The sequence below is a fragment of the Pinus tabuliformis genome, chromosome 9 (assembly GCF_031772625.1).
Source record: "Pinus tabuliformis cultivar Carrire ecotype Pingquan chromosome 9, CPIR1, whole genome shotgun sequence".
Lineage (NCBI taxonomy): Eukaryota > Viridiplantae > Streptophyta > Pinopsida > Pinales > Pinaceae > Pinus > Pinus tabuliformis.
Window position 1 is genome coordinate 649,024,676 of NC_142307.1, and position 24,108 is coordinate 649,048,783.

Genomic DNA, 24,108 nt, shown 5'->3' on the forward strand with positions numbered 1-24,108 from the left:
ATCCATTATATTCATAAAGATAAATCTATGTTATTTATTTTTTTCAAATTATCAATGAAAGTACCAGAATACATGTTACCATTCAGAGAATGAAAGAGACATAAGTCCATACATATTATAATGGATTAACTTACATATATTCCTTGATATTTTTTATTTTCTCATTCATTTCAAATGTAGTTTTGATATGCTTGATAAGTAGACCTGGATTGCATACATTTTGCATTCTTTGAAAGAGATTCATTACTCCTAATTTGTTTGTGAGATGGAGTTTCACTAATATGAAATTTTTGATGATAATTAAGACAAAATATAAAAATAGAATAAGCTTGGAAATTCTTCCAAGACTACCATGAAGCATCAATATAATATGTCTAGGAAAATCCTCTGTAACGTAAATCCCTCGTGTAACAAATCAAATTAGTGTGTGATGGCCCTTAGATTTAACTAAAATGGCATAGGTGTAAGGAAATGTGGATTAATGCAAGGTTATATTTTGTAGATAACTGAAAAATAATTAGTTTATATATTCTAATTTATGGATTTAGAATATATATATATATATATATATATATATATATATATATATTTTAGAATTTGTTAAATTTTATAAATACATACATAAAAAATTTGAAAAATTCAACGCTTAGAGGAAACTTTTTTTCAATTGTTAATCTCTAGTTATAATACTTGTTGGATCCAACTTATTGCAAACTCAGACACAATGGTTGAGAGGATATTTCAATAATATCAAACAAATCCCAGCCAACTCTAAAGTAAGCCTTAATTCTAAGACATGTGCCATTGCAATGGAGGATGTCCTTTTTGAAAATTAATGAAGAAAAGTTAATGATCACCAATGTAACTGAAAGTGTTAAAGTAATGTTGTTGTTTCCTTTGAATATCTAAGAAAATTTCAATTATTTATATACTAAAGGCATAGATACAAGTAGAATTGCTTTCTTACATGTGAATTTTTAGGAACATAACAAACCATTCACTTTACATAAATTAACTTACCATGTTTGATAATAATAAAGATTAATAATAATCAATCACAAACAACCATATATAAGATTTTCTTAAATAATACACATGTCTCAGATGGATCCTCTCATAAAGGCACTTCATTTTACATTATTAGAGCCATATTGGGTACATGTTGTTACCTATAATGGCAAGATTTGCATAAGTATTATGGGTCCAATTTCAAGTTTTCCTAACTTATCCATTAAGAATTAATATGAAAATTGTAAGGGAAATTAAATTAAAGCCAAAAATAAATAAAATTATCATATTCTTAAAATAAATTCTTCTCAATTACCTTAGAATAAAAAATGCAGTAGGAAATTCAAGCTATAAATACTTTAAGCTTCAATCAAATCTACTAAATAATCATGAAATGTTACGTGCATAAAATATATATATGAGTAAGGGAAAATAACAAAATAAAATATTCCATACAAAATCAAAAAAATAATTGTAAAATTATCAGGTTCATGGATTATTTAGCTCCACTTTAGTGAGTACATAGAGGCCACCCATTATTTCAACTCTAAAAGTATCAATTATTTATTAAAATATAAAAATAACAAAGTTTGTCCTATATACTTAAAAACAAAATTAATTTGTTTTTCAATTTAAAGTCAATCTTGGGGTAGCTAAATTGGCAATGACGGTGGAAATGAATTCTCCGTGAACTAGAAGTCTTTGGTTCAAATATTTTGTTATCACCCCAATGAGGGTGAGATGTTGGACATGATGAATATTTAGTCCTTCCAAGATTGCAAAAAAAAATCAATTGCATACACATGTAAAATTAAAAAAAAAAAAAAAAAGAGTAAAGAGGAATGAACATATCATATTAGTATAAATTTCTTATACTCATCTTTCCATGTGGTAGCTTCCAAAAAAAAAGACAAATTATCATGCCATTTTGTTCCATAATTAATTTCCTTAACTATCATTTCTAAACTGGTGATTGAATCTCACATTAAGAACCTTTTTACGTGTAAGTTTTTTATTTAAGAGAAATGGAAAAAAAACATTTGTTGATTATCGTTTTATTTAGTTAATGAGATGTTATGTCAAAACAATTATTTCTCTCATAAATATGTTTTAGGCTAACATGAGAGATTAACCTCTAATTGTTAGGGAAAACTAATTGAGTAGTTATGCCTAAGGAGGCACAAAAAAATACAATAAGAAAATAACTCCATGTTGTCTTTTTGAATAAAAATGAAATACATAAAGTTATATATGAAAATGAAAGAGAAGATACATCTTGATAATATAGGGTGAGAGATAAATACCTTGTCATGGAATATGAATAAGATAATTTGGAGATAAATATAGTATTTGGTTAAGGCTTTCTAGTGGGAGAGGAACACTAGTAAACCTAGGAAATGGTTTCTAGGATGCTGCATAGGGTGTGTAGGCTAGAACTCCATATATCGTCCTTGATTTACCTTACAGTTAGAGGAACAACTCAAAAGTATTTCTTGTACAAGATAGTTCAAGACAAACATGGAAGCTTCTAGTCTATTTCTAAAAGAATTTCATATAAATACTTTTTCTTAAGGTAAGTAGAGTTTTGAGATTAAATAATATTCAACACGTCATACTAGAAAAATATGTTATTATACTAGCATTATTGATGGAGGTTGTAAAGCAATAGGAAACTAGGATTTGAGGTTTTAACTTACAACTGATTGGAAACACTTAAATATTCCTTCCCTTAGTAATGGTTGTAGTAACTATCGAAGGAGATTGAATCATGCAAGCCTCCTTCCATAAAGAGGACTTGACACTCATATCAGTGCATAGAAAAGTGATTAGAAATGCGATCAAAGTACCCATTAAAAAAAAAGGCCAAAAAGTGGGATGTAAGTATAAAGGCTTCAAAACCTGTGACATATATACTTATATGTCTTGAGTGACAGATAGACCACATGCAATAAGAAAAATTCCACAAAAAGGTGTTATATAACTAAAATTTATATCATGTATTCTCTCATCGTGATGCTATGTCAGATATTCACTCAAAATTTGATTAGGTGCTTGGAAAATTTCTCAAGTGTTTAAATTTCAAAGGTTGCAATGTATTGACTTAGTTGTGTAATTGGATAAGACCAATATAGACAACACTTGTTCTAAGTGATACATGTGAATACTTACAAGTGGGGTATTGTTAAAAAAAACAAGTAATAATATATATAAGTAGATTCATGTGAAGAAGGAACAACTTAGGACTAAATAGGGTAAATGATATAAAAACTAAGGGTGAGATGTACCTTTGTTAGTATTTATAATGTTAATTGGTTGGAGTATGTTTTAAATGAGTTAACTAAAAGCTTGAATGATAACCATGATGTGAGACGACTGTTAAAAGAAAAGATTAAATAAAATTAAAAAATGACCAATGTGTAATATTTCAATCTCTTTATTTTTTACAATTATTCTATAAGGAAAGTTAAGATGTGACAATTTTTATTGGGTGTTATTTATTTTTAAATAAAGTAACAAAATCTATTTTACATTTTATTACTAAAACTATTCCTAAATATGTTTTATGTTGAATAAAATAAAAAATTAAGATATATAATATATCAATATTAATATTATTAATATAGTAATAATATAAATTAACAAGTAATTATTATTATTATATTACTTAAAAATACTAAATTATTGTTGTATTACTAAAATATAATATTTAGTATGTTTTGATGTGTAGTTTTTTAAATGTTTATAATATATATTTTAGTATCTTGATTTTTTATTTTATTTCATAAATTTAAATTTAAATTAAATTTATATTTTCCAAAAAAATCACTGAAATATAAATCCAAAACACTAAATACATAATTGTCAATAAATAAACTTAATATTAATTAAAAAGACATTTAAATAATTATATATTTACTTTTAAAAATTTAAAACTCAGAACTACATCCAAACAATTTTTTTTATGAAGCTGAGAACAAAAATTAAAAATAAAAGCAACAAAAATGAGAAAGCTAATAATTCCCAAAACTAAAAATAAAAATACAAAAATGAAGAATTGCGAAAATCCAATGGGCGAGTTGTTATAAAACCACTTTAAAAAATTCAGAAAAAAAGAAAAACAAAAAAAAGAGTATTTTGAAAATCTTCTAAAAACCACAAATACAAATATTTTTCAAACATATGTTTTATTTATTTCCTTCCTATTTAATAAATTGAAATTCAAATTATTTCTAAATTTTATGAGAAAAAGAATAATAAAGAAATATTTAATTAATAAATACAATTTTAATTTCTTATATCTAATTTAAAATAAATATATATTTAATTTAAAAAAATACAACCAACAAAATAAATACTTAAAGCAAAAACAAAGGCTCCAAAAATCCGGAAAGCAAAAAAATCGACGAGCCAATGAAAACAACGACACTACTTAAAAAAAAAATCAAGAAAGCAGAAAAGGATATCAATGAGCGCGTCGTTGTAGTAAAGCTTTAGAAACACTAAAAAATCAAGAAAGCCGAAGCTGATAATCTTACCGTTATAATAAAGCATAAAATCAAGAAAGCAAAAAAGCTGAGCTTGCCCTTATAAAAATTTATGAAGGGCTTAAAGCATATGCTTCTGTGTGTTCAGGACGCTCTTTGTCCATTATGTGTTTCGATGATCTGTTTCGATCATATGTTGCGTGAATTTCGATGGATTTTCAACTCGGACTCAACTCGGACAGCGTTTCGATCTCGGCCTCCGATGTCACAACAACCATTGTAATATCCCCAGTAGAATGTAAATGTGGATTTTTACTAAAGTAAAAGACAATATGTTAAGTGGTTGTTGTTTATATTTAAAAGAAACAAAAACTATGAGAAATTACATTTTGAATAAATGGAATATTTTCTTGAAATGCTGGCAGCCTCTGGGAGGTGTGTTTCAAAGAAAGAAAATCAGTTGTCATAACTGATTTTGAACTGCCCTTCCAAACAGGAAAAATCCTGGGTATGGGCAGGAGGTTCTGTGCTGTGGGGACAGACAGAAGAAAACTCTTTTCCAAGAAACCAAAGGAAAGAGAGAAGATACTGAGAACAGGTTAAGTCTGGTGAGGACCAGATAACCACGCACTGAGTGCCAGATCTTGCTGAGGGTTTGAGACCTGCAAGATAGCTCGGGGGAGAGAATTCTATCAGAAGATGGATCTCGTGGTTGGGAGGACGAGCAAACTCAAGGAACAGGTGACCGCTTGAGTATTCGATAATAAAAACTGTGAACCAGGTACGGTGTTCTAACTCAGTCATTTCTAGATGTTATAGAGTAACTGCTATCCTTGTAATTAAAGAAATAGTTATTAAAGTAAACCATATGGTTCTGGTACAAGCTAAGGAAAGAGAGGAAGAATACTTGCTGTTACTCAGACAGAAGAAAACTACCCAACAGTGAACCTCACTTAAAGGGTTGGGATTGTAAACCCAGAAATTATTAGAACTGTTTAACTGGTTGTATATGGAATAAATTAGTTCATTAAAGTCTGTCCAGGGGTCTGTGTATAGCATAACAGACAGTGTTGCCCATGGAGTGATTAGACAGAAGATATTGTGTTAGAAACTGAATCTAAAAAACTTGAAGCATTATGCATGCAAACTACAACAGAAGAGAACTGACACATGAGCCTGAACCAACCCAGGTCTCGGAAAATATGAGCATCGCTGAAGAACCTCACGGTAATAAAAACCGTATGCGCATGGCTAAACATCAATACATACATCAAAATATATTTACAGTACCGAATGGATGTGAGAATCTTCGGTCAAATGCAACAGCACAAATACATACATAACGAAAGGAAATGCTCAGAACAGAAAACGAAAACTTAGCTAGCTGAAACAAGTTTCCGCAGGTAAGGGTTATGCGATGGAATCGCAACCTCTCAAGAAGTACGGAGAACTGTGAAGGTCTTTCCGGAACGAAGAATCGGGATTAAGGGAATGGACCCTAACCCGTATAAAAACCCTCGTATCCATAAGAAAAGGAACTGCGTCTTATTATAAGCAAGAAACATAGCATATGGCTACAGGAATGAAGAACTGTATACTATTATGTTCATAAACGAGAAACATAGCATATGGCTACAGAAATAAAGAACTGTGTATTAGTAATCTATACAAACGAGAAAATATAGCGTATGGCTACACAAATAATAGCTGTATATTGTCATACATACAAACGAGGAACAATAGCAAATGGCTATATAACCCGAGGGCCGTATGTTGCAACTCCTATGATAAAAACGACAGTAGATAGCAGTGTAGTAAGATGTCGAAAGCACTCCATATTAGAACAATAAACAGAACATAGTGAGTATCAGTCTTCACTGTTCACATGATAACCGTAAGAGAAATAATATCTTGGAACACTGAGATTTATAGCACTAAATAAACAAAAACACGATAACATTAACAGAAGCAAGCCGAGCGGCTGTAGGCTGAGACGAGAAGCTGTAGCAAAGAAATGAATACAGGCTTATGCCTCAGAAGAAAATGACCAGGACAAGGAACTCTTTTATAAACAAGTAACAGCATAAGTTCGGTCACGAAAAGTATATATATACATTGCAGTAGACAGAAATAACAAGGGCCGTGGCCATTGCCGTAGCTTGAAAGGCAAAACCCCGGCAAGGTCTTAAGTTAACAAGTCATATAAAACCATATCAAACCCTAACTCAACGGTATGGTAATGACCATGACCGGATAACATAAAGAACTGTAATTCTGTCTCCATCTACAAGTATAACACCGGAGGAAACTTCAAATCATAAGTGAACCGCATATAAAACAAGGTCTCGAAGGTTCTCATAGGAGTACCTCGACAGGCCCAGGTGCAAGCCAACAGCCTCGGAGGTCTGCAAGCAGAGCATGAGATAGCTCAGAGTTATGACCTCGAGCCATTTTAAGAACTGAAACAGGGGATTGGGAAGTAACCAACCTGTAAAACGCCGAGCTGGAGCTTGATGGACTCCTTATCTCGTTCCTGCGTCCGAATTGAGCAACCCTCCTCGGTGGTCACCTGCAACAGAAAGCGAAGAGTAAATAAAAAGAGTATTACAGCGTAAGGAGAACAAATCAAAACCCTGAGCCGAATAGGGGGTTACCTGGAGAATTCCGAAGATAGTCTCATGCAGCATCCAAAGTGCAAACAAGCTTAACTGTGAGCTGGTAATGCCAAAATGGAGTTGCATTAATGAACCAAGTCGGTAGAGTGAATACATGAATGAAAAAATGAGCTTTGCCCTGAATTCACGGGGTTTATGTAATGAGCCAAAACCCTTAGAGCCTTTTCCACCGTTAGATCTCAAAACCAAATCTGGAGCGTCCAAATCAAGCGGGAAGAGTGGGCGGGAAGGCCGAGGATTCCAAGGCCGAGGTAACACATGGCCTCGTGTACCCGCTGAACCACGTGTCCCGTTGTAAACTCCTGTGAGCGGTGTGGTAGGTAGGCCAGCTAGCCAAGCCTGCACTTGGCTCATCGGATGTTGTGACAACAACGGCTCCATGTACTGGAGTGGTTATGGTTACCACCGTAAGTTAGCGACGTGGACATGGCATTTAAAACAAATTATATATCAATGCTAAACCAAACTTTAAGAGCCTTATGTATTTGCAGAACCTTAATGCGGTCAGGGTAATTTTATAACTATATACGTTGGCGTTCAACGTGCATGTGGTAGGTGGTATGAGATTATCCATAATACAAGTATCGATTGATAAACCTGGAATGGTGATCACTCTTAAGTGTGTGTGTAGTAATTCTCTACCACAGTTAAATTTTTTTTAGGGTGTATTTTTACATGAAGGAATGTGACAAATTGGTATCAGAGCCCAGTTACAACACTGTGGCCTCAATCTGACATGTTTTCACTGTGCTGCAGTATACATCCTGTATAAAAAAAAACTGATAAAACTTGCAACTGTTGTTCTGTTATGAAGGGGTGACATACGGAAATTAACAAGCTAGCAGACAAGACAGAAGTAAAGCAAGTAATCAAGATGCAGGGAGATGGCAGTAACCCCCAGGAAAATGCAGAACTGTGGGTACAATTGGGAGAGGCAACCCGAAGTACCAACCTGGCAATACTTGAAACCGTGCAGGAGCTGAAGAATGAAATGGCACGCTTGCGAGAAGACAATGCTCGTTTAACAGTGGAGCAAGAAAGAATCTTGAAGAGTTTGTCAGACAGACAGAACCCGCCCTCAATTAACCCTAGTGCAGAACAGCAGAGAGTAACAGAGGAGCAGGACTTTCAGAATGCACCTGAAGAGTCTGAGGACAAAGAGGATCATTCTGACAATGTGGCACAACAACAAACCTCAAAACGTCAGAAAGTGGAATTGCAGGGGGAGTTCCGAAAGATTAAACCCCCGCATTTCGATGGCGAGCAGGAAGAGGCAGCAGAGGCTTGGTTAATAAATATGAATAAATACTTCCAGTTGTATGAGTACGATCACAACTTGAAAGCAAGGCTGGCCATTTTCCAGTTACAAGGTAAGGCAACCTTGTGGTGGGAGGAAATTAAGATCGTTAAAGGGGTCAGCGAAAGAACCATTACTTGGGAAAAGTTTCAGAAGTACTTCAAGGAAAGGTACTTAACTGAGCGATTTTACGATGAGAAAGCAAGGGAGTTCCATGATCTGAGGTTGGGGCAGCAGACTATGGATGAGTTCATTAATCGTTTCACCTCTCTGCTACGTTACGTACCTTATATCAAAGAAGAGAAAGCAAAGGTTCAACGGTTTGTTAGCAGCCTACCTTCATACATAAGAGAGCGGATTGAGTTTGACAATCCGAGAACTATGGATGAAGCCATTCGAAAAGCAAGAATCTGTTATCAGCAGAGTAGGCAGAAGGGGGATACTTCAAGTAAAAGATGGAATGAGAAGAAGAACAGTCGCGTGGCTGGAAACAGCAAGGGAGGCCGCAGCCATGGAGGAAAGGGGACTGCTGTGAAAGGGTTTAACAGCAGAACTGCAACAAGAGGTGCACCCCGAGCAAGACCTACAAGCGAATCTAGAGTAAATGAACCATCTGCTAGACCAGAAAGTGAAGGGGTGACCAGACCTCCAGTACAATGCTGGGGCTGTGGAGGGCCTCACTATGTCAAGAACTGCCCACAGCGAAAAGGGACAGATCAGATTTCCCAGATTCATGAGGCTTCAACTGTAGGTGACGTGGCACGTAGCATACCCAGAATTAATGCAGCCCTGGAAGACCGCCAAGCAGAATACCAACCATCTATGGTTGAATTTGAAGGTAAAATTTCAAACTTTTCTTTAGCTGTTCTTATTGATCCAGGAGCCACTTTAAGTTATGTTAGCCCTAGGATAGTTGAGCAGTGTAAATTACAGTCTGAGAAATTCAGAAGTCCGTGGCTGGTTCAATTAGCCACAGGAGCCAAGAGGCGAGTCGGGGCCAAAGTAAACAAATGCTCCTTAACCATAGCAGGGCAGCCAATAGTGGCAGATTTAAACATATTACCGTTAGGTTCATATGACGTCCTGATTGGGATGGATTGGCTGGAAAAACACTGGTCATTGGTGAATTGCAAGACAAAAACTATTTATTATAAGGACGATCATGGGGAGCAGCAGGAGCTGCAAGGAATCAAACATCCAGTACAGATCCGACCCATTACAGCATCGCAGTTAGCTAAATGTATCAAGAAGAGGTGTCAAATTTATGCAATTCAGGTGGGTTATGCAAATCAAAAGGATAAAACAGCTATGCTGGACAGCATTCCGGTAGTACAAGAGTTTGTGGATGTATTTCCCGAGGAAGTACCAGGATTGCCACCTAAGAGGGACGTGGACTTCACCATTGAACTGATTCCGGGAGCAGCACCAGTGTCACGGGCGCCTTACCGAATGAGTATACCCGAGCTAACCGAGCTAAAGATGCAACTGCAGGAGTTATTGGACAAGAATTATATCCGTCCCAGCGTATCACCCTGGGGAGCCCCAGTGTTATTTGTCAAAAAGAAAGATGGAACTTTCCGGATGTGTATTGATTATCGTCAGCTGAATAAGCTCACGATCAAAAACAAATATCCCTTACCTCGGATCGATGAACTTTTCGATCAGGTAAAGGGAGCAACGATATTCTCTAAGATTGATCTGCGATCTGGTTATCATCAGATCAGAATTAAGGAGGAGGATATTGCAAAAACAGCCTTTAGAACAAGGTACGGACATTACGAGTTCGTGGTGCTACCTTTTGGCTTGACCAATGCACCCGCTACATTCATGTGCCTGATGAACAGTGTATTTCACCAGTTCTTGGATAAGTTTGTGTTAATCTTCATAGACGACATTCTGATTTACTCCCGATCAAGAGAAGAGCACGAGGAACATCTACGGGTGGTGTTGCAAACCTTGCGGGAACATCAGTTATATGCAAAGTTCAGTAAGTGCGATTTCTTCGAAGAAGAAATACAGTATTTGGGTCATGTGATTTCAAAGGAAGGAATTGCAGTAGACCCTGAGAAAATCAGAACCATAATGGAGTGGCCTGTACCCAAGGATGTGGCAGATATCAGATCTTTCATGGGGCTAGCAGGTTATTATAGACGATTTGTGGAAGGCTTTTCAAGAGTAGCATACCCTATCACCTCTTTGCAAAAGAAAGGAACGATATTTAAATGGACAGCAGAATGTCAGCGAAGTTTTGAGCAGCTCAAACACTTGCTCACAACTGCACCTATCCTGAGTATAGCTGATCCTAATAAGGATTACGTGGTCTGTACTGATGCAAGTAAAGAAGGCGTGGGGGGAGTGCTAATGCAAGAAGGAAAAGTGATTGCATATGAATCAAGGAAGCTGAAGGAACATGAACAGAAATACTCTGCGTATGACCTAGAACTGACAGCTGTTATTCATGCGCTGAAAATGTGGAGGCATTACCTGTTGGGAAGGAAATTTTTGTTGCTGACAGACCATCACAGTCTGACGAACTATTTCAGCCAACCTACCTTGAATACGAGGCAAGCTCGTTGGGCAGATTTCTTAAGTGGGTTTGACTTCGAAATAAAGCATCTGAAGGGGAAGGAGAATCGAGTGGCCGATGCTTTGAGCCGAAAGGTGCAATGTGTATGCAAACTTTCAGTTAGCAGGTGGCAAAGTACCTTACTGGAAAAGATAAAGTTAGCAGCCGATCAAGACATGGAATACCAGCAGATTAAACAGCGGGTACAACAGCTTGCTGATAAGGAAAGACAGCAAGGATACGAGTTAGATGATGCTGGTTTGCTGTATTTCCATAAAAGGCTGTATGTGCCTACAGGAAATGATCTTCGGAACATGATTCTGAATGAATTCCATACCAGCCATTACACCGGACATCCAGGGTATCAGAAAATGGTTGTCGCACTTCGGAAAGATTATTATTGGCCAAAAATGAAACAAGAAGTGGCTGAATATTTAGCACGCTGTCTAGAATGCCAGCAAATTAAGGCTGAACATATGCATCCAGCAGGGTTGCTACAACCCTTACCCATTCCGGAATGGAAGTGGGAGGTTATTTCCATGGACTTTATAACCGGACTACCCCGAACAAAGAAAAATCATGACTCTATTATGGTGGTGGTGGACAAACTAAGTAAGGCAGCACATTTCATACCGGTTCAGTCCACGTACAAAGCTGTGCAAATCGCCCATATCTTTATGCAAAATGTGTTTAAGTTGCATGGACTTCCAAAGGTAATAATTTCCGACCGAGATGTTAAGTTCACATCAGCCTTCTGGAGGACACTGTTTGCAGAACTGGGGACACAACTGAACTTCAGTACGGCCTATCATCCCCAGACCGATGGGCAAACGGAGCGGGTAAACCAGGTATTGGAAGATATGCTGAGGGCATGTGTTATGTTGCGACCAAACCAGTGGGAGGATTATCTCCATCTGGTTGAATTCGCATATAATAACGGGTACCATTCATCAACGCAACTGAGTCCTTTTGAGGTACTATACGGGCGTAAGTGCCGTACACCCTCAAGTTGGGGTGGACCTGAAGATAGACTAAGGTTGGGCCCGGATATGCTTAAAGAAATGGAAGACATGGTGAAGAGGGTGCGCAATAATTTAAAAGCTGCTCAAGACAGACAAAAGAGTTTTGCTGATCGAAAGAGAAGGTTCAAGGAATTTCAGGTCGGAGACCACGTTTTCGTAAGGATTCAAACCAGAAGAAGTGCCTTGCAGTGGAGTGGATGTGCCAAGTTGGCACCTCGCTATTTTGGACCTTTCCAAATTCTGGCTAGAGTAGGGCCAGTAGCTTATCAGCTTGCTTTACCAAGCCACATTAAGATTCACAATGTTTTTCATGTTTCCGTATTAAAACAATACGTCTATGATCCCAAACATGTGATTCAATGGCAAGGAATTCGGGTCGAGCCGGAAGGCGAAGTTCTGGTCGAACCACTGACCATTCTCGACCGGAGAGAAGTGCAGCTGCGGAAACGGGCTATTATCCAAGCTAAGGTTCAATGGCAGCATTACGGGCCTGAAGAGGCTACTTGGGAGGATGAGGAACTCCTGGAAAAAGCTTACCCGCATTTGTTTAAAAAGAACGGACATCGGGACGATGTCCCATCTTAGGGGGGGAAGATGTAATATCCCCAGTAGAATGTAAATGTGGATTTTTACTAAAGTAAAAGACAATATGTTAAGTAGTTGTTGTTTATATTTAAAAGAAACAAAAACTATGAGAAATTACATTTTGAATAAATGGAATATTTTCTTGAAATGCTGGCAGCCTCTAGGAGGTGTGTTTCAAAGAAAGAAAATCAGTTGTCATAACTGATTTTGAACTGCCCTTCCAAACAGGAAAAGTCTTGGGTATGGGCAGGAGGTTCTGTGCTGTGGGGACAGACAGAAGAAAACTCTTTTCCAAGAAACCAAAGGAAAGAGAGAAGATACTGAGAACAGGTTAAGTCTGGTGAGGACCAGATAACCAGGCACTGAGTGCCAGATCTTGCTGAGGGTTTGAGACCTGCAAGATAGCTCGGGGGAGAGAATTCTATCAGAAGATGGATCTCGTGGCTGGGAGGACGAGCAAACTCAAGGAACAAGTGACCGCTTGAGTATTCGATAATAAAAACTGTGAACCAGGTACGGTGTTCTAACTCAGTCATTTCTAGATGTTATAGAGTAACTGCTGTCCTGGTAATTAAAGAAATAGTTATTAAAGTAAACCATATGGTTCTGGTACGAGTTAAGGAAAGAGAGGAAGAATACTCGCTGTTACTCAGACAGAAGAAAACTACCCAACAGTGAACCTCACTTAAAGGGTTGGGATTGTAAACCCATAAATTATTAGAACTGTTTAACTGGTTGTATATGGAATAAATTAGTTCATTAAAGTCTGTTCAGGGGTCTGTGTATAGCATAACAGACAGTGTTGCCCATGGAGTGATTAGACAGAAGATATTGTGTTAGAAACTGAATCTAAAAAACTTGAAGCATTATGCATGCAAACTACAACAGAAGAGAACTGACACATGAGCCTGAACCAACCCAGGTCTCGGAAAATATGAGCATCGTTGAAGAACCTCACGGTAATAAAAACCGTATGCGCATGGCTAAACATCAATACATACATCAAAATATATTTACAGTACTGAATGGATGTGAGAATCTTCGGTCAAATGCAACAGCACAAGTACATACATAACGAAAAGAAATGCTCAGAACAGAAAACGAAAACTTAGCTAGCTGAAACAAGTTTCCGCAGGTAAGGGTTATGCGACGAAATCACAACCTCTCAAGAAGTACAGAGAACTGTGAAGGTCTTTCCGGAACGAAGAATCGGGATTAAGGGAATGGACCCTAACCCGTATAAAAACCCTCGTATCCATAAGAAAAGGAACTGCGTCTTATTATAAGCAAGAAACATAGCATATGGCTACAGGAATGAAGAACTGTATACTATTATGTTCATAAACGAGAAACATAGCATATGGCTACAGAAATAAAGAACTGTGTATTAGTAATCTATACAAACGAGAAAATATAGCGTATGGCTACACAAATAATAGCTGTATATTGTCATACATACAAACGAGGAACAATAGCAAATGGCTATATAACCCGAGGGCCGTATGTTGCAACTCCTATGATAAAAACGACAGTAGATAGCAGTGTAGTAAGATGTCGAAAGCACTCCATATTAGAACAATAAACAGAACATAGTGAGTATCAGTCTTCACTGTTCACATGATAACCGTAAGAGAAATAATATCTTGGAACACTGAGATTTATAGCACTAAATAAACAAAAACACGATAACAGTAACAGAAGCAAGCCGAGCGGCTGTAGGCTGAGACGAGAAGCTGTAGCAAAGAAATGAATACAGGCTTATGCCTCAGAAGAAAATGACCAGGACAAGGAACTCTTTTATAAACAAGTAACAGCATAAGTTCGGTCACGAAAAGTATATATATACATTGCAGTAGACAGAAATAACAAGGGCCGTGGCCATTGCCGTAGCTTGAAAGGCAAAACCCCGGCAAGGTCTTAAGTTAACAAGTCATATAAAACCATATCAAACCCTAACTCAACGGTATGGTAATGACCATGACCGGATAACATAAAGAACTGTAATTCTGTCTCCATCTACAAGTATAACACCGGAGGAAACTTCAAACCATAAGTGAACCGCATATAAAACAAGGTCTCGAAGGTTCTCATAGGAGTACCTCGACAGGCCCAGGTGCAAGCCAACAGCCTCGGAGGTCTGCAAGCAGAGCATGAGATAGCTCAGAGTTATGACCTCGAGCCATTTTAAGAACTGAAACAGGGGATTGGGAAGTAACCAACCTGTAAAACGCCGAGCTGGAGCTTGATGGACTCCTTACCTCGTTCCTGCGTCCGAATTGAGCAACCCTCCTCGGTGGTCACCTGCAACAGAAAGCGAAGAGTAAATAAAAAGAGTATTACAGCGTAAGGAGAACAAATCAAAACCCTGAGCCGAATAGGGGGTTACCTGGAGAATTCCGGAGCTAGTCTCATGCAGCATCCAAAGTGCAAACAAGCTTAACTGTGAGCTGGTAATGCCAAAATGGAGTTGCAGCAATGAACCAAGTCGGCGGAGTGAATACACGAATGAAAAAATGAGCTTTGCCCTGAATTCACGGGGTTTATGTAATGAGCCAAAACCCTTAGAGCCTTTTCCACCGTTAGATCTCAAAACCAAATCTGGAGCGTCCAAATCAAGCGGGAAGAGTGGGCGGGAAGGCCGAGGATTCCAAGGCCGAGGTAACACATGGCCTCGTGTACCCGCTGAACCACGTGTCCCGTTGTAAACTCCTGTGAGCGGTGTGGTAGGTAGGCCAGCTAGCCAAGCCTGCACTTGGCTCATCGGATGTTGTGACAACAACGGCTCCATGTACTGGAGTGGTTATGGTTACCACCGTAAGTTAGCGACGTGGACATGGCATTTAAAACAAATTATATATCAATGCTAAACCAAACTTTAAGAGCCTTATGTATTTGCAGAACCTTAATGCGGTCAGGGTAATTTTATAACTATATACGTTGGCGTTCAACGTGCATGTGGTAGGTGGTATGAGATTATCCATAATACAAGTATCGATTGATAAACCTGGAATGGTGATCACTCTTAAGTGTGTGTGTAGTAATTCTCTACCACGGTTAAATTTTTTTTTAGGGTGTATTTTTACATGAAGGAATGTGACAACCATGAACCAAAAAGTCGTTGTTTCTCATTTTCCAATAATGGGAAATTTCCATTTCAAAAACTCACGTTTTCTAACTGTGTTGCTTTCCGTCCTTGAAAACCTCACTCAGTCTGGCGTGCCGTTACACCACGGACGAATTGGATTGGGCAAGTCTGGCGTGCTGTTACACAATGGACGAATTGGATTGGGCAAGTCTGGTGTGCTGTTACACCACGGACGAATTGGACAAGTTTTAATTTTTTTTTATATTTTTACAAAGGGACTATCTATTTGGGCCTTGTTACTGCATTCATTAAATAGTGTCTCCATTATTAGTTTCAGTTTAGTTTTCTTTAACCCCGGCATTTTTAATATGAAATATTTTAGCGAAACAAATCTAAAATTCTCTGATCGCTTCTTGCATATATATTAAAAATGCATTTCATCGTCATTATGATTAAATTTTAATTTGTTATAATCATATTTTTGTTTATTTTATTTTCATTATAAGATTTTATTCAATTAGGTCTCAAATATATATATATATTTTTTGTGTAAAGTAATATTAGTTAATTATTGTATTTATGTTAGTTATTATTTTCTCATGAATCTTTTTGTTTTTAAGTATAGAAATGTATATTTATTTAACTTGTATTTAAATTATTTTTATTTTATCAAAAATAATCATGTTACAATGTATATATTTTTTTTAATTGCTAGAATCTATATTAGTTTTTTTTTTAAATTGCATTTTAAATATCATAATGGGGAGTAATTATTTATTAATATTTTAAAATGGATTTCAAGTTTATAATGTTTATAAAATTGTATATTATGACAATATTTGCTGCTTAAAAAAATTAGTTTCACTTAATGCTAAGTAATGTTAAGTCAAGTCAAGTTTATAAATTAGATTTAAGATTTAAGTTTTAGGCTTTTAGGATTATGGGAGGATGGAGGAAGGGAAGGAGCGATGGTGACATAGAGAGATAGAGGGAGAGGGAGAATTGGAGAGAGTGATTTGGAGAAAATGTGAGACACTGAGACAAATGTTAAGAGAGGGAGAGAATCACGAGGGAGTGACATGGGAAAGAGGATGAAAGATGAAAAGAGCGAAGGAGAGAGAGAGAGAATAATAAATGGAAAGAGGGAAGGAGTGATAGAGACATAAAGAAAGGGGGAGAGAAAGCGGGAAACAAAAAGAGAGGGAGAGGGGGAGGAAGGGAAAGGGGGTATTGAGAGAGAGGGTGGGATATCGATAGAGAGGGAGAGTGAGAGAGGATGAGAGAGGTGGAGAATGAGAGACAAAATGAGAGTAGGAAAGAAAGGGAGAGTGAGTGAGGAGGAGGAAGAAAGAGAGGGAGAGGAGAGAGAGGGATTGAAATAGTGAAAGTGGGAGAGGGGGGAAGACAGAGGCAGTGAGAGTGAGAAAAGGAGAGAGAGAGAGAGAAAGGGAGAGATAATGTGTGAGAGAGATAGTGGGGGAGAGAGAGAGAGAAAAAAAAAGAGAATGAGGTAGACAAATAGAGATAGGGAGAGAGGGAGGGAGGGAAGGAATGATAGAGGATGGGGGAGAAGGAATGAGAGAGGGAGTGACAAAGACAGTGTGAAAAGGAGGAAGGGGGAGAGAGGGAAAGAGTGTTACAGAGAGAGAGTGAGGAGGATATAATGTCAGAGATTTTATTTGAGAGAGGAATTTTGAGAGTGAGAAAGAGAAATATTAGGAGATAGGGGAGAGGGAGATACCAAGTGCAAGGGAGATAAAGTGAGAGAAAGATAGAAAGAGAGAGGGGGGGAGCGCTTGCAAGAGAGAGAATGAGACAAGGAGGAACTGAGGAGGAAGTAGAAAGGAGAGAGAGAGAAAAGGAGAGAGAATGAGAGTAGGAAAATGAGAGAGAAAGAAAGAGAGAGAGAATGTGAGAGAGAGAGAGTGGGAGAGAGAGAGAGAAAAAAAAATAGAATGAGGTAGAGAGATAGAGGGAGGTCAAGAGACATAAGGAGAGAGGGAGGGAAAGAGGAAATAAGACAGGAAGTGGGGGAGGGAATGAGAGAGGGAGTGACAAAGAGAGAGTGGGAAAAGGAGGAAGGGGGAGAGAGGGAAAGAGTGTTACAGAGAGAGAGTGAGGAGGATATAATGTCAGAGAGTGTATCTAAAAGAGGAATCTTGAGAGTGAGAAAGAGAAATATTGTGAGATAATGGGAGAGGGAGATACCAAGTGCGAGGGAGAGAAAGTGAGAGAAAGAGAGAGAGGGGGGCCACTTGCAAGAGAGAGAATGAGACAAGGGGGAACGATGGAGGAATTAGGAAGGGAGTGAGGCCGAGAGAGGAAGAGAGAGAGGGAGAAGGGGGAAGAGGGAGTTAGGGAGAGAATGATAGGGTGATATATTGACAAAGAGAGAGATAGAGAAGGATACAATATTAGAGAGAGTGATTCATTTGATGCTAAGTCGAGTCTTTGTGGATTCTATTTTTTATTTTCATTTAGAATTACTTTCGATGATTTTATTTTCATAGCACGTATGAGTATGATAGGAATTTTTCTATATATTATATTATTGTTTTACATTGTTGAAATGGATTTTTAATAATTTTAAATTAGAAAGGGAAAAATTAGGGTTTTATTTAATTTATTTGTTTATAAATTTACATCTATACGTAATAGAATGCGCTTATTGTACATATGTTTACAAGCCAAAGAATACTTTCATTGTATATATGTTTAGTTATTATCTACCAAACATGTCTCTATGTGTAGACCATATGTATAATTTCAAGAAATACATTGCAAAGCATGTAACTATCTTCTGTCATGACGCGCTTATTGTACATACGTTTAGAAGCCAAAGAATACTTTCATTGTATATATGTTTAGTTATTATCTACCAAACATGTCTCTATGTGTAGACCATATGTATAATTTCAAGAAATACATTGCAAAGGATGTAACTATCTTCTGTGATGACATGGGCTCTTGCGATGACATAGAGGGGTTAATTGTTTGTTTTTAAATTAAAATACATTTACATGAAATTCTAAAATTCTCTTCTTTTTTGGTTCAAGAATGTCAGCGTTTTTAAATACATGTGAATGAATCTGGGCCCCAATAAACAAATGTTGAATAAGAAAGTCTTTTTGTTTTCTTTATGTTCTTCTGCGTTTACATGCTGCTCTGTTCTCTTTTTCGCTTCGAGTATAAATGACTTACATTCCCAGTCTGTTCTATCTCCTATATCTTTTACTCTATTTCAGATTTAATAAGCTGTACAATATCAATAGCAGCCCAGAAAGTAACCTGCCTTTTATAAAAATTCAACAATTCCAACTTCATAAGTCTATCGGCCTCTCTTTGTACCTTTTGGGACAATTGCTAGTTTATTTGTTTATAAATAATGTTGTTTTTAATTTCACTTGTATAAGGATCCTTTTCATAAATATATATGTTTTAGTAAAATAAATTACTTCGTTTCAATGTCACTTGATCTATTTTATGTAAATTTATGTGGGTAAATATGTCTTTGGCAAAGGAATGGTCTAACTTGGTTAATGATATTGTAGGACATATTTATGATTATACACCATCAAATGCTTATTGTGTGGATCTTTTATTACAAAATTATTTATTTTAAATGAGGTTTTCGTTTTGTTTACTTTCTATAAATTTATCTCATTGAAGTTGTCTGACTCTATGGACGAATAATTTTTTGGTTATCTATTTTACCCTGAATGATATTTGTGTAAATACATTTAGGGGATTTTGTAAAGAACACTAGAAGACTTGATGTTGAGTAATATTTATTTAAATATTTTAAAATGAATATATTACAAATATTTCATAATGATATGGATTCCCTTCCAATGAAGAGTTTTTACATTTGCTTTTTGGATTTTCCTTTTTAACAAATTTTCTTTTTCTCCTTTCCACCAACAATTTATAGGCAACACAAGGTAATTTATTGTGTAGGTGCACAAATCTAAATCTATCCTAAATCGAAGTCAAATATTTTTAGGTGCAACCCTCTTTTTTCGTTGAAAAGGTTGAGTAAATCTTTGCAACTCGAAAGGTGTAATCAATTTATTATCTTAATAGATTCAGATTCCCAGAATTAATTCATGTCCCCTAACATCTAATATTAATTTATATAACTATGATAATGTTAAGGGTGTTTGAATATAATTTTTTATCACATAAATTCATATTATACATCTAATATTAATTTATATAACTATGATAACGTTAAGGATGATGAATATAATTTGTTTTATCACATAAAGTCATATAAATAATATGATTAAAATTGATACATAGAAATAAATATTCCTCATATTTTCCTGCACAACATTAGATGGTGACCAAAATTCAAAAACTATTACGAAAATTTAGGTAATATTTTCTAGTTTTAAATAACCTTGATAAATGTTTAAATTTATATTTTATTATTTTAAAATTATAACTTATATAATAATAATGACTTTTGGATTGAAGTAAATGATCAAAATTATAATTCGAATAACAACATAAATAACTAAAACGATATTTAATTTACCTGATCTTTCATAAAAAATGTTGAAAATGTATATGTTAATGTTTTAGAGAAGATGCATAAATAAAAGGTTTTGTTGGGTATTATATTATTTTATACTAATACAAATATATTTAAACACAAAATTCATCCTTGAAAGAGGGTAGCAATTTAATTTGTTTGTTGGCATTTCAACTAAACTAAATTTATGATGAGTTTAAAAGAACAATTAAATTTTATTACCTCAAACAATCCCTACATTGCACAATCTAGGCCAAGATGCATGTTTACCTCTATATTCATCCCTCTATAGTTTTATCCATTATAGATAGATATATTATTGGTATACTCTCTCACTCTTTAACTTCTATTATTAGTGGGAAAATATCTCGTGACAACACATAATTAGTGGCATTTGAGTTCAAATATCTAGAGCTTCCTAGAAGTTTGACACCGCTCATAAATTTGTCTTTTTTGTTATTCTTGATGGAATCAATCATAGTAGTATACATGAAGGCAGTAGTTAATAAGTTTCTAGCTCGCCAAACAATTTTTGACAACTTCTCTATATCTTAACGAGGATATTATATATTTGCAATGATGGTATATCTTCTTTCTACCCATAGCTCTATGAATATGAAACTATACACATTAGTGTTATAGTTCATGGATTGAAATCATCACATATGTAGCTAAAGGTTCGAAAAAATATGTTTCAGGCATAGATAAAGAATACCCTTGAGAGAATACTTAAATCCAACATCAAGTACTTACACATCTCCCTTAAAGAGGGATGTAGAGCACCAGTCATGCAGGTAGTAGACTTTAATATTTAATTATATTTATTGATTCTGAATGTTGCATTTATCCATACTTAATGATTAATAACAACATAAATGAAACTAGAAATTCTTTAGTTCCTATATATGAGAGATGCTTGTTAGCCTATATTTAATGAGAGTGCAAGGGAATTTTTTTATTAGTGCCATATTTTTATGAGCTTCCAAAGAAATATATTTAGACTCCAACATCATTTCTATAAAAAATTCTTAACGTAAATATAATTTATAAATTTTATGAGAATGTTAATGTGATTTTAGAATTTATTTTTAAATTATCCTTTTTTTCATTATAATTTATTTAAAATTTTAAATCCAATTGTATCCATTAACATTATAAAAGTGTATATATGAATACAAAAATTGTTTGGAAATACAAATTATATATTGAGAATAAATAATTATTTAATTATGTTATACCAATCGAACTCTTAGTCACATATAATTAGTCAATCCATATATGTATATATTTTTTAAATACTTATGATCTTTTTTTATAAGGTTGTAAATTTCTAGTAAAATAAAATAGAAAACATTTCATCATTTATTTTCTTATCATTGTCTAATCCAATTCATGTTTTTAACCAAATTGAGACCCCTATTTATTTCATTTCATTGAGTTGTTTGGTCATTAAAATTTTCCACATGTATCATTCTTTATAAACTAGTTGGTTATAGATGGTTTTTCCTAATTTGTTAATTGAAGAGCATTCATTATATGAGAAGATTACATTGGTTTATACAATTTTCTAAGATCCTTATCTACTCACCCATACCATATTTGTTGGCCAGTAGGTAATTATCAAGAAATATAGCCAATTACCAAATTTTTTTTTGACTAAAACCAAAAAAACATGCTATATTAGAAGACCTTCAATATCAAGATGCAAAAAACTACCATTACAAATCATATGAATTTACGGGGGCATGATGATCCACTGTATATCCTAGTGATGGAGGAGGCCTAATGTCATAGTGGACTTTCTTCTCCATATAGGCAGTATCCCTTCAAAGTGATATAATTCATGTTATAAAAGCCATTGTCTCCTTTGCATGCTAGCCAAACAGTCAAGTATATGTGAATGGGTTCTTTCCAAATCATCGACGAAAATAATCGTTGTATCGTTGTCTTCATGTTGGTATTTGTTGAGTTTCTCCATAGGTTGGGTGATATGTCTCAATTGGCTAATAATATTTTATTGGGAGGAACTAGTCCTCTATTCCAAGGGAGTGGACTAGAATGGGGTACAGGGTCTCACCATGCCCCAAATCTCCCATAAGGTGTCTTTCTTGTAAAACCCTCTATGGATTTCCACTTCTAGCTCTATCTTATTGATGAAGAAATGTGCTCCGAGTTATATAACAATAGTTCCTACATACCAAAAATATATTGCCACAAAGACAAACATAAATACACCTAAATAAAATTCCCCCATAGCCCAACTATGTACATAATAGAGATATACAGGGTGTCAAGGCTAACATTCACAACTTGAGAGGATAAGCACACCCAACACTCCATCAAAACACCAGAAACTTGAGGTGCTTTTAAAACAAGGACAACCCAGTGCTACTAGGTGAACCTGTGTAGTCTAGTTCACCCACTAACAAAATTGGTCACGTCAACAAAAAAAACCCTAGACTAATCCAAAACCTAGTAAAAAACCATGACATGGATCAATAAAATGAAAGAATGAATTTCCATGGGTAATTAATAATAAGGCCAAGAGTAGTGAATTATGGTAGTTCCTAGCACCCATAGAAACTAACACAGAGTTGACGACATCAATACATAGATAATAAGCTTAGCTTAGAGATGTATAACCCATTGACATACCGCTCTCTACAAAAGGCCTCATAGCACATCTCGTTGTTTCTCTAGTGTGTAGCATTTCACTAAGAGAATTATTTTTTTTACTAACTAGCACTATAAAACCGTAAGGAAATTTCTTTTAAAAGAGTAAAAGGGGTTCTTTGATTAGACAGGATTGGAATGATCCTAGACTAACCCTATACCAGGGAAACTTGATCATCGCAAAAACTCATAGAAGTCATTATAGAAGGTAATATTTCCCATATTAATGCTCAGTTGATCCTCAGTTCAAGCATGAAATGCCAAAGGTGCCATGCTTGAACCAACATAGCTACTGCCACCTCCATCATCCTATTGCAGGTAATAAAAATTCCTCTCATCAATTAGCATAAATTCACATGTTCTTGCATGGTTGGGGGGTGTCAGGCCACCCATCCTTAATTATAGTTAAGGTCAAATTAGTGCCATGGACCTCCCTTAGCCTCACTTCATGATGTTTTTTCAACCCCAATTGGAGGCTATAGATGTGTATTACTTGCATTTCTATTTGTATATTAATTATTGATTTAATCATACACTATATTAAGGGGAGACCCTATTGGGAAAAGGTGGAATGAGGAATGTGACATATAAGAATATAGTCGAAATTTAAAACACATTTGAAATTTCTTTAATCTACGTCATACTTATTTAATTTTTAGTCTTTCTACATAATCGATTATTATGAAGGTATACTCCCGTAAATAATTATATGTTATTTTTTTTGTTTTAATATATTTGGATGAGAGAGGGGTCCATTACATTTATATATTGAAAAGAACATTGATTGTAGGATGATATGGATTGAATTATGGAAAAAAATAATTTATGGTAACTTTTCATGGCATGGTGTGGCTACATTTGTCAATGAAGTTGAACGTGATAGAGATACCAATAAGATTTATAAAATGGATTAAAACATAAATATGGTAGCATATCCACCCATACTATTTAGTTTTGTTAATATTACATTGATTTATTTGGTGCATTTTTTCTTAATTTGCATAAATTTTAGGTATAAATATTTTTATCAATTGAGAATGCATTTTTTACATCTATGACATTACACATTTAAAACACTATAAGTCTATGTGGTGTAGTGCCCATAAATTCCACATGAGAATGTTGGATGAAAAGATGAAAACTTCTAATATTGGGATTTTCAAGGTATTTCAGAT

General features: G+C 35.5%; 1 protein-coding gene across 3 annotated transcripts; it reads right to left on the reverse strand.

The window, feature by feature from the left end:
• Nucleotides 1–6,537: 6,537 nt before the first annotated feature.
• On the reverse strand, nt 6,538–15,449 carry LOC149150325 (uncharacterized). Of its 3 annotated transcripts, XM_089439815.1 has the most exons (6): nt 15,025–15,448; nt 14,859–14,939; nt 14,738–14,775; nt 7,148–7,552; nt 6,982–7,062; nt 6,538–6,898 (listed from the first exon to the last, which is right to left on the reverse strand). In XM_089439815.1, the coding sequence occupies exons 1-4, from the start codon at nt 15,424–15,426 to the stop codon at nt 7,519–7,521; spliced, it is 555 nt and encodes a 184-aa protein (XP_089295941.1). In that variant the 5' UTR covers nt 15,427–15,448; the 3' UTR covers nt 6,538–6,898; nt 6,982–7,062; nt 7,148–7,518. The 3 variants fall into 3 exon arrangements, with proteins under 3 accessions (XP_089295941.1, XP_089295942.1, XP_089295940.1); XM_089439816.1 differs by lacking the exon at nt 7,148–7,552 and having other exon boundaries at nt 15,025–15,449; XM_089439814.1 differs by lacking the exons at nt 6,538–6,898; nt 6,982–7,062; nt 7,148–7,552 and having other exon boundaries at nt 14,012–14,775; nt 15,025–15,441.
• Nucleotides 15,450–24,108: the final 8,659 nt, after the last annotated feature.

Bases quoted from the DNA above. Each gene is read 5' to 3' on its own strand.
- LOC149150325 (XM_089439814.1), bottom strand. From the start codon at position 15,426: ATGGAGCCGTTGTTGTCACAACATCCGATGAGCCAAGTGCAGGCTTGG. The intron at 14,940-15,024 runs GTAACCCCCTAT...TTTCTGTTGCAG, and splicing joins CTAGCTCCGGAATTCTCCAG to GTGACCACCGAGGAGGGTTG. The intron at 14,776-14,858 runs GTTGGTTACTTC...CTCTGCTTGCAG, and splicing joins TCCAGCTCGGCGTTTTACAG to ACCTCCGAGGCTGTTGGCTT.